This window comes from Chelonia mydas, chromosome 15 (assembly GCF_015237465.2).
Source record: "Chelonia mydas isolate rCheMyd1 chromosome 15, rCheMyd1.pri.v2, whole genome shotgun sequence".
NCBI classification, from domain to species: domain Eukaryota; kingdom Metazoa; phylum Chordata; order Testudines; family Cheloniidae; genus Chelonia; species Chelonia mydas.
In genome coordinates this window covers 25,627,417-25,643,425 of record NC_057856.1, presented here as the reverse complement: position 1 = coordinate 25,643,425, position 16,009 = coordinate 25,627,417, and the positions used below count along the sequence as shown (strand labels likewise).

Sequence of the window (16,009 nt, the reverse complement as noted above, 5' to 3'; positions counted from 1 at the left end):
TGCATCACTTTAGGGAGTTTACATCACGCTCTTGACATAGGTTGAGCTTTAGTTTGGGGTTTCATTATCTCTTTGAGCGTACACATCAAAAGATTAAGGTACAGAATGAGGACAACTACTTGTTATGGGTTAATTGCATTAGCTATATTCCCTAAACTATGAACCAACCAGGATTCAGGAGCACAAGGCTGTAAAAACAGCTCATATTCTAAAATTAGACTGTTAATGAAGGGTCTTTAATAGACCAAGAATCCCCTTAGAATTGAGACAAACATTAAAATACTCTTTAAAATAATTCCATATCCAGCCACAGTACACTCATTAGCAAAAGCATACATGATATGATCAGTACAGCTCTAACATTATTACATACATTGATAGAGGTACCCATTACTGCAGAATCTGGCTGAGCTTTCTATATTTTAGATAATGAACAAAGCACTCTCTCTCAAAAAACATACAACAAAACCGGGGCCATATTCTTGGACGTTGACATTGTTTTATTCTTGGATGTAAAAAGGTGTCTAAATTAAGCTTTCCACATCTGCCCATAAAGGAAATCCACAAGATTCCACAGCAGAAACTCCTCTTGAAATTTGGCCTCTATTCTTGTCAAAGAGACTGTCTTAACGGAAGTCTTACCCAATAACAATTTGCTTGCATATGGATACCAAGATCTTACTTTGAAATTAGCAAAAGTGCAATACAATTTTACCTCTCCCTAACATTTAATTGGGTTCCTTCCATCATTTACTAATGGGATCAGGGCTGGGCCTCGGGTGAAATGAAAGAAGGACCACCCTGCAGGAGCTGGTTTATGCTACTACAGGATAAAGGTTTTCAAAACTCTTCATCATTCACAGCCCTTGCTATAGTGATTCAATAGTTAGGCTACATCTAACCAAAGAGAGCGATCTAAGGTGAGAAAACTAACAGGCTTTCCTACCTGCAAACACACTGAAGCATTCTATGACTGGGCTCTAGACTTCAGGTTTCTTGTGCCACGTCAACCTTGCTTTAGAGGAAAAGAAGTGTTGCAATGCATGGTGCTAACACAGCTGGAAGCTATAAGAACAGCTCTGATTAGGGGCATTTGAATGAGTCATTTGAAGTAAAAACCCTCAGCTGAGCAGCTGCCAATTTAAAACATACACCATGTGTCTCCCACATACTCTCGTCAGCTTTTAAACACACAATGCCTTTTTGCTTTACTTCCTAAGGGAGCATTTAATACTTGTAATCTGATCTTCACAACTTGGTCTGACATACAATTAAGAGACTTGAAACAGCCAACCTAGGTTAACCTTCAGAAGCAGCACCGATTTTGAGGCTTATTGCACAGAAAGGAAGAAATGGACAGATTGCAAAAGGAACAGTTTGGTTTTTACAGTTTCCTTCTGTAAAGAATTAACAACATGCAAGGAGTTGAAACTTATCACCATCCACTGCTGAATGACAAACAGCTGAATTCTTCATGAAGTAGACTAGAGCCAGGAAGGGACTGATCACAGTCTCAGAGAGCAGATACCTAAATATGATTTGGTTTTAGTTTAAATGTAGCCCATTTGGATTGCACAGTGTTTAGTGAAATGAGACAATAAGCCAAAAGACTTCTTAATTAAGACCATCAATAATAGGACAGTAAGGCAGGCTACCTGCTTGCTTATTTTTCAATTACTTTAGTGCAAATCAATTGATACTAGAGAAAAGCTAGTGGTTTCCCCCACCCTCAAACATAGCTAAAAGATTAGAAAGAGGAGACTATCCATTACGGGTAGCTATCTGGCTATGTACAGGAAGAAGCTGTTCAGACTCTGTAATGCTTACACATGCTAAACATCCCAAAACCAACAGGCTACAATATGTGTTCTAGGACTAAGCGTCCCCTCCTTTTAATATGTATTTCTATGTATGATTTTGGGACTGAAGATATTTCATGTATTTTATTCTTGTATGTGCTTTGCTACTATAGTTAGTGAAAAGCTTGTTTTCTTTTGTGTGTGTCAAGTATTTGCTCTAGAGTATCAAAAAGTTCCAATACAAAAAACTGTCAACCTCTGCTTCAGCTGCTATGACAGCACTGAAGAGTACAATAGATTTGAGCAGCCACAGGCAGAATTACTATGGCTATGCATGGCAAGGCTATGCATGACCATGGACTGAAGACAATGTGAACTATAGCACCATTAGAAAGCGTTATAAAGACATATGTTTTAGCAAGAAGCAAGTAAATCAAGAGTGAAACACTAGGACAAGGGTAGTTCTTTTGCAAAATCTAAGTGCCACAGAAATAGTTGTTTGGTTTTCTGGTTTCAGTGAAAGATTTACTTTTAAATAAGAGATGCCCACTGTGAGAATTTTTACCGTGGACAATTCACTATCGTTTTAGTAGGTGATAGCACGAGATTCTATTTTCAATAGGTAAAGCTAAATTGTACGTGTAAAATATAAAGAAAGCCAAGACAGCCATTCTAATTTAAAATTTCTACTAGTGATGCAATGGAGAAGTTAATTTTTTTTAAACTGACAGTGCCACACACAGGATATGAAGTGGCTTTATGTCACTACTGTTGTCATGCCTTTTAGTAACTTACCTACATAAAACTGTACTCTATTTAGAAGAAAATGTTCACATATAGGCTAAGTAATTATAGGGCTTTGTATGGATTGGGGAAATTACTATAATTCTAACATCGTACTATTCTTCGTACATAGAAACTGATTAGTTACAAAGCATCCTATAAAAGTCAAGGATGCCGGAGATAAAATTCCACCTTTAAAGTTAGTGCAATGCCTTACACCAAACAGGTTAATTGGCTGAAGAGAGAGAGGAAAAATTGCTCCTTTCAAATACATACAAGTGACTCCTACAAGCTTCCACAAGAAATCATGCATGAGCCCAGACAAAAGAATAAAGCCTTTCACAAAGGAATAAAAAACTCTTGTATTTACATCTATAGCTAAGGATCAAGACTACTTAGTTTTGAACCCAATTTTGACATTTTAGTCACTAGCAATAGGTATATTATATGAAATGCTTTATATTCAAGATTCTAGCTTTAGCAAGAAAAGACTGAACGACTCTTACAAATAATCTCCAGCATAGTTCAGCTCAATCTTGTAATTGATAAATAGGAAGCATCACAAAAATGAACAGAACTGTGATGCAGAGAACTATTAAATGGTTTCAGAGTCGGTTGTTTTATGAAGTCCACTTTGTTAATACAAATATTGCAGGTGACGTTCTTCCTTCAGAGAACAATGGACCTCATGGCACATTCAAGAACTGAAACCCATATCAGTTTAAGTAAAATCTTCACTGCATGCCAAACCATTGTTCTTGATCTGCCCACTGTGCTGCTTCACTATCACTGCCCTCCAAATCCCCTTCTTCTCCACTTCCCTCCATGTCATCCACATCCTCCTCCTGGGTTGCATCTGTTGGACTCTCCTCTTTTTCCATTTTCTGCATTCCTTCTAAAGACTTCTGATCATTGGGATCCAAGCTGGGGGAGAAAAAAGGATTAACTCAAACTTAAGGTAGTAAACATTAGAAAAAAGAAAAGGAGGACTTGTGGCACCTTAGAGACTAACCAATTTATTTGAGCGTAAGCTTTCGTGAGCTACAGCTCACTTCATCCGATGCTCACGAAAGCTTATGCTCAAATAAACTGGATAGTCTCTAAGATGCCACAAGTACTCCTTTTCTTTTTGCGAATACAGACTAACACGGCTGCTACTCTGAAACCTAAACATTAGAAATATGTCTAATCAAAACATCTCCATCTTGCTTCCCCCACTTCCTGTTTACTGCTACTGATACTTAAACTCAAAGATGTTGCAACTTTACCTCAGACTGATGTAATAACCGTTTGACAAAAGATGAAAGCGCACAATTAACACCAATTACATCATCTATATACAAATTCCTAACCTTTGAGAATGCACTTGTCTGAACTCCATGAGCCTCCCAACGAAGCTTACACAATTCTTCTAGGAAACACTAACTAAAGCAGCAGAAGACAGATAAATGTAATTTAAGCGACTAGCACTAAAAACACTCTTTCCCTCACCTCCATCCAGGCAAAAATAGCCAATCTACCAGACCTTACAGTTTACTGTGTGTATAACAAGGTCTTGCAGTCAAGATAGGTATTTAACTTTTAAAAATACAGAGAACATAAGACTTTTATTAGGAAATATGGCATCTTATTCTGAAACATGCTAGATTTTACCCAAGTTTGAAATAATTCTTTTCTATTTGAGATTGAGGGACCTGTTTTATTGTAAGAAGAAACGTTGATTCAGTTGAATTCAAAACCTTTCCATTTGAACTTAGTTAATCCCTTACATTTATATAGCACCTTCCAGCCTAAAGGTGGAGCCCAAGGTGCCTGATAGAGTACAGAACAGTTTAAGAAATTATAAACAAATCCATGCCTTAATCCTTCTTATTGGTCTAGCAATTGACTGCCTGGTAACATACTTAACATTAACACAAGTTTATGATTGTAAATTTTTGTCCTTGAGACTTTGAATTGGGAATTGCATTACATAAGACACAAAGAGTAAGACATGGTCTCCACTAGAAAAATCAAGTTGTCTTAACTACACTCCTCAGAGGGTGTGAAAAATCCACAGCCCTGTGCGACGTAGTTAAACTGACCTAATCCCCGTGTAGACAGTGGTAAGCTGATTGAAGAACGCCTCACATGTCAGCATCGGTAGTGTCTACACTGAAGTGCTACAACAGTACGGTTGTTCCACTGTAGAACTTCAAGTGTAGTCAATCCCAAATTCACTGATAAGAATGTATGTGCTGGGGGGGGGGGAGAAAACAAACAAACTAACCCACTGCCCCCCACACAAAAGTGCCTGAAGATGTGCTACTAAGCCATCTTTCAGCAGCCATGCAATTTTTAGTTTCTAAGAAGCATACAGCAAACTCAAGGGTCTACAAGTTTTACCTTAGGGCAATACTGTACTGGTCCATGGCTTCTTGATATTCACTGACTGCTACAAGAAAGTCACCCAGTATTCGATGCAGAACACAGTCACTCTGATTGGCCAGTGCATTCCTCAACAAAGCTATTCCATCTTCATATTTCTGTTCTCTACCTGTTGACACGCAGAGCTACAGTTCTATTAATGGTTTAGATAGATCTTCCACAAAACAACTTGAATAATATGTAATACACTATCACAATCTTCATCTTTATTCCTAAAACCATCTGCAGTTGGTGATGATTAAATCTTCTAAAATGTAGTTCTTGCTCTTAGTGTTATATTTTAAACCAAATCAATACACACATGATCATCTCTTAAATAATTAGCAAGTTATAATTTCTTCCATCTGAAGTATTACTATAGGGCCAATCATGGTAATATCTAACCAATTCATATCTTATGGCATCCTGTGATTTCTCTTTTACACAGAACTGATTAGTCTTTGGCTGTAACATTTGTATAGTGTTTTTCATATTAGCGACTTTGTGGAACACTCACTTTCATGTAAGAAATTATTCAAATAAACTGGACAAGGAAGAGACGTTTCAAAAGAAAAAAAACTTACTAAGAAGCTCCGCTTTTTTTACCACAGCTTTAATGTAATCTGGTCTCTGTGTCAGTGCCTTATCTAATAAGGTTTTTGCTTTCTCTTGTGTGACTGGATCTTCAAGACAGACTGTTGCTAACAGAGTAAGCGTCTGTGCATTTGCTCCCAGGGTTTTGTACACATTGTTAGCCATAACCATTGCTTCACGGATACTGTTGGATGCCAGATAACAATCAATGAGGCCTGAAGACCAAAAAGAAGAAAATATTTGCACACTAATAATCTGTGTAGGGACTCTATCAGAATTTAATAAGCATGCTTCTCAGTACATCAAATTCAGCTATTTTTGTTTAACAAGCACGCGTTTAATGTCTAATATTTCCCCCTCTTCTCCCTATTTCCAGCTCTATTTAGTGGGTTTTTCGATATAATTAATTAACCTACTAGGTAATAAGCAATATTACTTCACCTGCAGGGAACTCTGGGAGGCAATTTATACTCTTCCTATACCATGACAACATCGTACACCAGAGCCCTATCAAAATTGTATACAATAGTCATTGTACTTTACTTGCCTTCATAACAGTCAAGCCTGCAAGGTGCAAGGCGTATTGCTTCTCGGAAATGTATAATTGCCTCTTGTACGCGTCCCATATTTCTAAGAGCAGCCCCTTTCAGCAGCAAAGCTTGAACACTATTACTATTCAGCTGAATAGCTTTGGCTCCTAAATACAAGGCCCGGGAGTATCGCTTACTGTAGAAACTGTGACACCTACAAAAAGAAGAGCAATGGTGGTAAGTGTGCACTACCAAAAGTCATTCATGGAAAGCTGAAAAGAAAAGCAACTGATGGATTTACAGTATGCAAAGTTACTTTAAAAGATATTAACAAAACAGGATGCTTATTAGCCTTTAACAAAATTAGTGATTCAGGTACTTAGTTACAGCAACATTAGTTATCTGATAGACCCAACAACTCCAAGGTGTTTAACTACAGCCAGAAAAGGATTGAAAAATGTAATATGTATTTCTAGCAAGATATTTTAAAGTTAGACCAAGAACTAAATATTTAAACAGAACAGCAGACTCACAAGATAAGTACAGCTTCTAAACTAATGAAACCTGAACACATTGCCCCAAACACGTTCAAGCTCCTAACACAGGTTAGCTAAGGAGCCCAGGGATGCGAGGAAGTGAAAAGTAAGTGGAAGTTACCCTGACACCACCCACGGTTCTGCATGCTGATCAGAAATATTGAAAAGACGGCAGCCCAAGTTCTCCACATCCTCCAGTCGACCATCACGTGCCAGTAAGTAGCCATATACGTCCATTCCTAAAAATGAAATACTTTGGGATCAGTTGTATTATTGCTGAGCTCCTAATTATGAAACTTAAAAGCTTTATGAAGATTTAAGGTCATAACAGAACTTGACCATAAGGGCCAGTGATTTCACAGCACTTGTATTGTAGCTACTCCTAGATCATACATGCTCTGGGACTAAGTTTGAGCACCAGACTCTGCACTTTCACCATAAAGGTGGAGGAGGAATCAAGAAAAACAGGTATAAAATGAGAGCATGAAGAATTCTAGTCAGCTTACAATGAAGACATAGTTCATTTAGAAGGAAAAACAGAACACACAAGCTTCTTATTAGTACTATGTTCCTCTTTGGAAAGCCTGATGTACAGCTATACTAACTTCTTGAAGTACTGTAATTTTTAATGAGATGTAAGACAAATACCCACTTTCTACTATGACTGCCACCAACTGCTTCTGGGTATGGACAGAAACTATGCACCTGCTGTGCTGATAAATATTTATGTAGCTGTTAAATCTTTAGTGGAATGTGAACTGGATGCCCCTGCTGTGCTAGTGTCATTCAAGGGTTTAGCATGCTGGGGCAATTTTGAGAATTTACAATTACTTACCTTTTATCAGATAAGGATCCAGCATTTGTGCCTGCTCAAATTTCAGAATCGAGTTTTTATTATCTCCAGCTCGGAAATACAGGTCTGCTAAGCTACCCAATAGATCCACATTATCCCTCAGTAAAGACTTTTTCTCTAATGAGCTTTAAGAGAAAAGAAATGCCATTTAAACTAGCATCTTGTTATGTACTGGTTGAATGCTAAAACACTCTTTGGAACCTGTAAATTCTCTCTCAAATACACCTGTAAAATTATGATTTTAAAATGTCATTCATTCAAAGACCTACAGTTACCACAAAACATGGTATCACTCTTTACTGAGTGACCATACACCCACCATTTGAACATTCATCCAAAAAACTACTTGATGACATACATACAACTTACATTGTTCCTGGAAGGCTGCCAAACTGGGAGAGTGAGAGGGTTCTTAAGCAAGGACCCTGTACTGAAGATATCTTGCTGCCAGCCCCGAAGTTCGATGCCAGAAATTAATAGCTGCACCCTAGATAATCTTCCCTGGCATGATAAACTGGGCAGGGAGGGGGGCGTGTCTCAAAAGACTGAGGTCTTAGACCAATCCAGGGCTTTACAGATAATCACCAGCAAGTTGAGCTGCACCCACAAGCAAGGTAGCCAGTTCACACCATTAACCCCAAGCAATGATCATTTAGGAGATAGGCAGTAGGAATCTATATCACCTGGACTTCAAACGCAGCTTCAAGTAAAGCACAATGCAACAGACATCCGAAAGGAAATATGGTTTTTTAAATGTAATGCCCTAGTTAGGTTTATCTGCACTGACTGAAACTTGTAGCTTTTATAAGAGCATCTGAGCAAAGAAATTGTACCAACAGCACAGCATCAAGGGGTTCTCAATTTCCATTCAAGTTCTAGAAATGTATAGTTAAGTCACAAAAAGTTTAAACTAGTTTCCAGCAGTCAGTTTTCAAAAGTAGCTGCACTGGTATTTTCAATTACAAAAAGATTGTAATTTAAGAAGCTTCTTTTCAATCCTGTAAATTAAAACAAGTTTGTATTTTAAAATTAAGCACTCTAGTCTAAGGAGACTCAAGGTACCTTCTCTTATGAAAGTGTGTATAGCCTTTGCAGAACTATTTACTTTAACTGGGGCTTTCTTCACAGAATACCCAGATCTTGCACAGATCTCAGACATTATTTAATTTATATGACAGGTTTCAGAGTAACAGCTGTGTTAGTCTGTATTCGCAAAAAGAAAAGGAGTACTTGTGGCACCTTAGAGACTAACCAATTTATTTGAGCATAAGCTTTCGTGAGCTACAGCTCATTTCATCGGATGCATACTGTGGAAAGTACAGAAGATCTTTTTATACACACAAACCATGAAAAAAAATGGGTGTTTACCACTACAAAAGGTTTTCTCTCCCCCCACCCCACTCTCCTGCTGGTAATAGCTTATCTAAAGTGATCACTCTCCTTACAATGTGTATGATAATCAAGTTGGGCCATTTCCAGCACAAATCCAGGGTTTAACAAGAAAGTCTGGGGGGGGGGGGGGGGGGTGTTAGGAAAAAACAAGGGGAAATTAGGTTACCTTGCATAATGACTTAGCCACTCCCAGTCTCTATTCAAGCCTAAATTAATTGTATCCAATTTGCAAATGAATTCCAATTCAACAGTCTCTCGCTGGAGTCTGGATTTGAAGACACTGGATTTGACAGCACTCCCAGCTACCTTCGAGACACCACTGACTTCCTGAGGAAACTACAATCCATCGGTGATCTTCCTGATAACACCATCCTGGCCACTATGGATGTAGAAGCCCTCTACACCAACATTCCACACAAAGATGGACTACAAGCCGTCAAGAACACTATCCCCGATAATGTCACAGCTAACCTGGTGGCTGAACTTTGTGACTTTGTCTTTACCCATAACTATTTTACATTTGGGGACAATGTATACCTTCAAATCAGCGGCACTGCTATGGGTACCCACATGGCCCCACAGTATGCCAACATTTTTATGGCTGACTTAGAACAACGCTTCCTCAGCTCTCGTCCCCTAATGCCCCTACTCTACTTGCGCTATATTGATGACATCATCATCATCTGGACCCATGGAAAAGAAGCCCTTGAGGAATTCCACCATGATTTCAACAATTTCCATCCCACCATCAACCTCAGCCTGGTCCAGTCCACACAAGAGATCCACTTCCTGGACACTACAGTGCTAATAAACGATGGTCACATAAACACCACCCTATACCGGAAACCTACTGACCGCTATTCCTACCTACATGCCTCCAGCTTTCACCCTGACCACACCACACGATCCATTGTCTACAGCCAAGCTCTGCGATACAACCACATTTGCTCCAACCCCTCAGACAGAGACAAACACCTACAAGATCTCTATCAAGCATTCTTACAATTACAATACCCACCTGCGGAAGTGAAGAAACAGATTGATAGAGCCAGAAGAGTTCCCAGAAGTCACCTACTACAGGACAGTCCTAACAAAGAAAATAACAGAATGCCACTAGCCGTCACCTTCAGCCCCCAACTAAAACCCCTCCAACGTATTAGTAAGGATCTACAACCTATCCTGAAGGATGACCCAACACTCTCACAAATCTTGGGAGACAGGCCAGTCCTTGCCTACAGACAGCCCCCCAACCTGAAGCAAATACTCACCAGCAACCACATACCACACAACAGAACCACTAACCCAGGAACCTATCCTTGTAACAAAGCCTGTTGCCAACTGTGCCCACCTATCTATTCAGGGGACACCATCACAGGGCCTAATAACATCAGCCACACTATCAGAGGCTCATTCACCTGCACATCCACCAATGATATATGCCATCATGTGCCAGTAATGCCCCTCTGCCATGTACATTGGTCAAACTGGACAGTCTCTACGTAAAAGAATGGACACAAATCAGATGTCAAGAATTATAACATTCATAAACCAGTCGGAGAACACTTCAATCTCTCTGGTCACGCGATTACGGACATGAAAGTTGCGATATTACAACAGAAAAACTTCAAATCCAGACTCCAGCGAGAGACTGTTGAATTGGAATTCATTTGCAAATTGGATACAATTAACTTAGGCTTGAATAGAGACTGGGAGTGGCTAAGTCATTATGCAAGGTAACCTATTTCCCCTTGTTTTTTCCTCCCCCATCCCCCCCCCCCAGACGTTCTTGTTAAACCCTGGATTTGTGCTGGAAATGGCCCACCTTGATTATCATACACATTGTAAGGAGAGTGATCACTTTAGATAAGCTATTACCAGCAGGAGAGTGGGGTGGGGGGGGAGAGAAAACCTTTTGTAGTGGTAAACACCCATTTTTTCATGGTTTGTGTGTATAAAAAGATCTTCTGTACTTTCCACAGTATGCATCCGATGAAGTGAGCTGTAGCTCACAAAAACTTATGCTCAAATAAATTGGTTAGTCTCTAAGGTGCCACAAGTACTCCTTTTCTTAATTTATATGCTGTGGTACAATCCAAGACCAGTACGGAAAAATGTCATGATTTTTTAATAGTTTGTCAGAACCTTAACATTTATAATAAAAATGGATAGCAAGTCTAAAAATATTGTTACGCTTTCTGTTTTAAAGTTTTCCAAATCAAGATATTTCCCCAATCGGGAAAAAATTCTTTAATATTATGTTCAGCATCTGACAAAATCCAAGCAATGTTTACAGATCAACTGCTTGGTCCTCAAACAGCACAAAATAGGCATCATGCTGTGACAAGCAGCATGTTTAAATCTGTCACAACACTATGTGAAGTAGTGACTCAGGAACAGTAATTTAATTCACCTTGATTCTTACCAGATGGTGTTAATTGCTCTAGTATTATCTCCAGTGTGCACAAATGCATATGCTTTGATCCACACTGAAAGCCAGTCCAAGTTAGGGATGCTTTGAATAACATTCATCGTCATGGAAGCCACTTCTGCCCCTTTTACTGAAAGTGACAGCAAACCTATTCAGAAAAATACACTAGTCAAATCCAAGTATCCAATACAGTGTCATACAAATTCGTTAAAATGTCTAAAAACAGAGAATCCCATGCCTTTGAATTTATACAGGCAGTTAGCTACAGTGCTCCTGTACAACTTGTAGATTGCATGCAGTCTGTACTACATGCAAATGAGCTAGTTTACTAATATGTCTTACACATCTCATATTTTAGTGATAATGTTGCTTGATGTAATTTTTAATATTAGATACTTGGAGGGGAAAAAGTCTCTACCTAGTATGGCATCGAGTGCTAATGGACACTGTCTCAGCACTTCTTTGTAACTGGTAACAGATGAGCGTTCTTGACCTGCCTTCTTGTACAAATTTGCCAACATCATGTTAATCTGTAATCAAAAAAATTGGATTGTGAGAACAATCCAATCAACAGTTATTAAAAGCAGAGTTCCTCACCAAAAAGTCATGTTTTCGTTATCAAGCATAGCCCCATCTTCCCAGCTCTCTGGACAGAGAATAGTTATGAGCCCTGCTTCTTAAGTCAACTCCTATAAAATGAGAAGTGTTTCTCATTTCTGATTCAGAATACAAAAAAGTGGAGATATCCTAATATTATACACTAGTGTAGTGCCTCTGGGAATCTCAAAATGGTTTATGAACACTCATTCAAAAGATGGGCAAGTGTTTACGTAAGTAGAAGTGATGTCTGCAAACGCCTATATATTACCTTATAGCTTCCTTTTACTTGCTCTCTCCACATACCAGTGGAAGTCTACCAGAGCAGTTGTATTTGGGAGGTGAAGAGTAGGTTTGCATTTAGATTCTGACTGAATTCACAGCTCACGAAAGGGCAGAAGTGGCTTTAGCAAGCTTCCCCCCTCAATGCAGCTAGCTGTTCTAGTGCTTAAGCATTTTTGGTTTATTGGCTTGCAGGGGTAGAAGGCTGCTTTTCTTTTCCTCAATTTTCTTCCTTTTCTGTATAGCAAGCCTTGCTAAAGGTAGAGCTCCTTGTGGTTACCACTCGCTGGCCAAGATGGGATGCTGCTAACATGGAAGTTGTTATGCATGACGTGTAAATGGCCTAAGAGATTACCTAGATGACAGAACCAGCAAGCAAAGTCTCAGTAGTGTTCAGTGCCAAAAATACTAAGTGTCCTAAACATTTAGCACTATGTAATTAATTAAAAAGTGTGAGAAGAATCTTAAGGAAAAAAAAAGAGTTCTCTCTTAAGAGACTCCCATTGGTAGAGTGACAATACAAGGGGACTGTTTTCAAGAACCGTCCATTGTTTTACTACCTCTGGTGGTAGCACCGGTGGGAGTATTAGCATAGTCAGAGCTAAGGCATTTTTATCACTTTTGTCTAGAGCAGCAGCTACTCTTTCCCAGAATTATAAAAACTAGTTATGCTACCTTCCAAAAACCTCAGAGTAGTCAGCTGGGGATTGTGGAATTTTGCATAGCTAACAGAGACTTCAGTCCTAAATAGGTTACGTATACATGCTCTCAACAGCTTATCGGCACATGTCAAGGTGTCTATTGTTCCTCACGCATAAGGAAGATTTTGTAATTCCCACTAGCACTAATAAAATTGCCCAGGTAATTTTCACAGGAATTACCTGTTAAAGACATCCAAAAACACTTAGCTCCCATTTAGTTTGGTGAACTCTTTCAAACAAAGAAACTCCATTTAGAGACTACCTGGTTTTAAAGAAGATACGCTTACTAAACTCAGATAATTTAGAAGTGTTTAGCCAGTGTTTCCAAATAACTCATTTAAATACTATAAGCACAAATGTCAAGGTTGAATCGCTTTACCTCTATATACTACATCTTCATTCTTGAGCAAATATGATTATACAACTTCAAAAACACCTAAACTACTGTTTGCCACAAATCAAATTCCAGAACCTACCTTGGGGGTTCTCTGTCTTGAAGGAATTCCATCTAGTATAGCAATAGCATCTTTATCTTGCTTCAACATTGTGTAGCATTCAGCCATCTTGTATTTCACTTCAATTTCAGATGGCAGACACTAAAATAAAATTGATCACTAAAATGTAATCTCTCTCAAAATGTTGTTCTAACTAAATAAAAACCAGAATCTAAATTACTAAAATCTTATGAAAGGCTTGTATTTCCATTAACAAATTCAAGATATAAAATGTAAAGATGACAGTAGGTTGTACTTTTATAATGCAGACTATTTTCTCTCTTGCTAATGAAAACTACAAATTAAATGGGCATTCTCTCTGACATTTGAGACCAAGTTAAGTTTTTCATTAGAAAGTAGCGGTCAGACACATTTTCAAAATTAAATAGCCACAAAATTCAGGCTTCTTTGTTGTGGTAATTTTGTAGTCTACCGCTACAACATTAATTCACCAATATTTCCTTTTACAGGGAGAATAAGAGTTATATGCAGTATGTTACTCTAGTTCCAAATACCTGACTCTGTGGAGTGGCTGCAGCATTCCCAGTAGAGGGTCTTACTTTTGAAGTTTTACTTAATGCTTTCTTCTGCTGCAAGGCCATTGTATACTTACTTACAGCATTCCTATATTCCTTGTCATGGAAGAGGGAATCTGCATGATATACAAGAAGCTGGTACTTTTGTGATGGCGAGAATAACTCACTAGAAGAAATTAAAAAAAGATATAAGCTTAAACTGGCTGATTACATCATAGGAGCAAAATTGTTAAATGCTATATTTTCAGTATTAGTGATTATATCCCCTAGCTGTGCCTGAAATCTGGAAGAACTAAGAGTGCAATATTTGTACCCTTAAACGATAAGCACGACTACAAGCAAGTTCCATCTTAAACGCAGTAGCCCCATTAGAACAACTGTTGGATAGTTGTTGATCATCTGTTAAGACCTTACAATGGGAACTGTTGTTAACCATCCTCTGCAACAGGCAGATTTGAGAGCCAAGAACTCAGTTTTAGGACTGTATTTTAATTTTTGTCAGTAACAATTATGATTCACAAACTACACTGAACACGAATGATGCACTGTAGCTTAAGTGCTGAAAGATGCTATGTCCGCTATCATCACTGTCAACAGGAGGAGAATGATGTGGGTGGCAGATCCTCAGGGATGATCCATCAGAAAGTGATGAGCAAGTCACCTTGTCTCTCGATTGCCCCGCCTGGGAAGCTGAAACTCTTAGCACCTATGGGGCTTTTCATACGCACATCTCAGCGTGCCTCATCCCGGAGCACACTGCTGGTCGCCTTTTACACAGAGGGGAACTGCGACGGCGAGAAACGACAGGACCTGCTAATGATCCCACAGCAAGTCTTATGGCAGAGCCAGGTACAGACCACAAGCAGCTGCAGCCCCGATCTGCTCCCCCAGGACCTTCTCCCACGGGGGCTCCCGCAGGGCCCCACGAAGCGCTCAGCTCCTTATTTCATCCCCCTCCCCCCGGTCACCCCACAGAACCCCCCAGCCTGCAGCCTCCTGCGTCAACCCCCGAGCCCCCCCACGCCAGGAGCGCCCTGGCCTCAGCCCCAAAGCCCCGGTCTCTTGCCGCCCCCACAGAGCCCCCTGCCGGCGGCACGCACGGGTTGTTGCCGCTCATGGTGAGCAGGAGCCCGCTGAGGAGCCGCACGTTGGAGTGGAGCCCGGCAGCCGCCATCTCCCGCACATGCTCCACCACGCTCATCCTGGAGGCCGGAGTGGAGCGCGGGGCGCCGGCCGGGGACGGGGTCGGAAGAGACAGCGGCTCCTCAGCCCGCGGCGACTCCAAAATGGCGACGCCTAGGGGTCCTCGCAGGCAGGAGTCCATCATACCGCTCTAGCTGGCCCTCGCTCACGCCTCAGTTTAAAAACCTCTCCGTCGGGACCCCATGGAAATCCGCCCAGGTGCCAGCCTCGCCGCTCCTCCACCATTAAAATCGCTGCCGCTGAAGGTATAGGACACAAAGCGATGACATGTTCCAGCAGGCACCAAAATAGTCGCCCCTCGCAGCTGAAACACACTCTACGCATGCGCAGCGGCTGTCTCGGCCAGTCAGGGCCTCGTGTTGCCGAGGCGACGGGAGTCGTGGGGCTCAGTAGCTGTGGAAGGAATGGAGCGGGCCCCTGGTGCCCTGGGCGGGCACCGTGCAGGGGCCTCGCTGTTACGGTATCGATAGGCAGTGGGAGTTGTAGCAAATTAACCACGAAGTAACATCACGGTGACTATGGTGCCATGGTTCACACACGGGTCAGCTTCGCATTCGGTCACGAAACCCGCTCCCTGTTCTGATTCACGGCTTTTGTTGGTTTTTCTCCCCTTTTGCTCCGTTGTGCATTATTGTGGCCTCCCGTGCTTTTTGTACACTTAATACAGAAAAACAGTACAATATTATCAACCTTATTCTGTTCCTTCTGTAGCCACAAGTCCCTCTGAAGTCAACGAGCCGGATCTGTAAGGAGTGCAGGATTAATATATGCTGCACTTGGATCGGAGATGAAGAAGTTGTTAAAGTAACATGTTCGTTTTACTCAATGTACGGGGGAAATAAATGCGATGTTACCACATAAGAAAAGGACAATTC

General features: G+C 40.4%; 1 protein-coding gene across 4 annotated transcripts; it reads right to left on the bottom strand.

Moving 5' to 3' along the window:
* Nucleotides 1–214: 214 nt before the first annotated feature.
* ANAPC7 (anaphase promoting complex subunit 7) lies at nucleotides 215–15,390 on the bottom strand. 4 transcript variants are annotated; one of them, XM_037878508.2, is made up of 11 exons: nucleotides 15,032–15,390; nucleotides 13,911–14,097; nucleotides 13,378–13,497; nucleotides 11,740–11,851; nucleotides 11,316–11,469; nucleotides 7,484–7,626; nucleotides 6,770–6,887; nucleotides 6,130–6,326; nucleotides 5,573–5,797; nucleotides 4,968–5,118; nucleotides 215–3,506 (listed from the first exon to the last, which is right to left on the bottom strand). In XM_037878508.2, exons 1-11 carry the CDS (start codon nucleotides 15,256–15,258, stop codon nucleotides 3,317–3,319), a joined length of 1,824 nt encoding a protein of 607 aa, XP_037734436.2. In that variant the 5' UTR covers nucleotides 15,259–15,390; the 3' UTR covers nucleotides 215–3,316. The 4 variants fall into 4 exon arrangements, with proteins under 4 accessions (XP_037734436.2, XP_043385156.1, XP_043385157.1 ...); XM_043529221.1 differs by lacking the exon at nucleotides 15,032–15,390 and adding an exon at nucleotides 14,593–14,879; XM_043529222.1 differs by lacking the exon at nucleotides 15,032–15,390 and adding an exon at nucleotides 14,593–14,877 and having other exon boundaries at nucleotides 14,009–14,097.
* Between the last annotated feature and the right edge of the window lie 619 nt (nucleotides 15,391–16,009).

Coding starts and splice junctions, on each gene's coding strand:
- ANAPC7 (XM_037878508.2), bottom strand. CDS start 15,258: ATGATGGACTCCTGCCTGCGAGGACCCCTAGGCGTCGCCATTTTGGAG. Junction 6,327..6,769: donor GAACCGTGGGTGGTGTCAGG/GTAACTTCCACT, acceptor TTCTTTTTGTAG/GTGTCACAGTTTCTACAGTA. Junction 5,798..6,129: donor CAGGCTTGACTGTTATGAAG/GCAAGTAAAGTA, acceptor TTTGGTCTTCAG/GCCTCATTGATTGTTATCTG.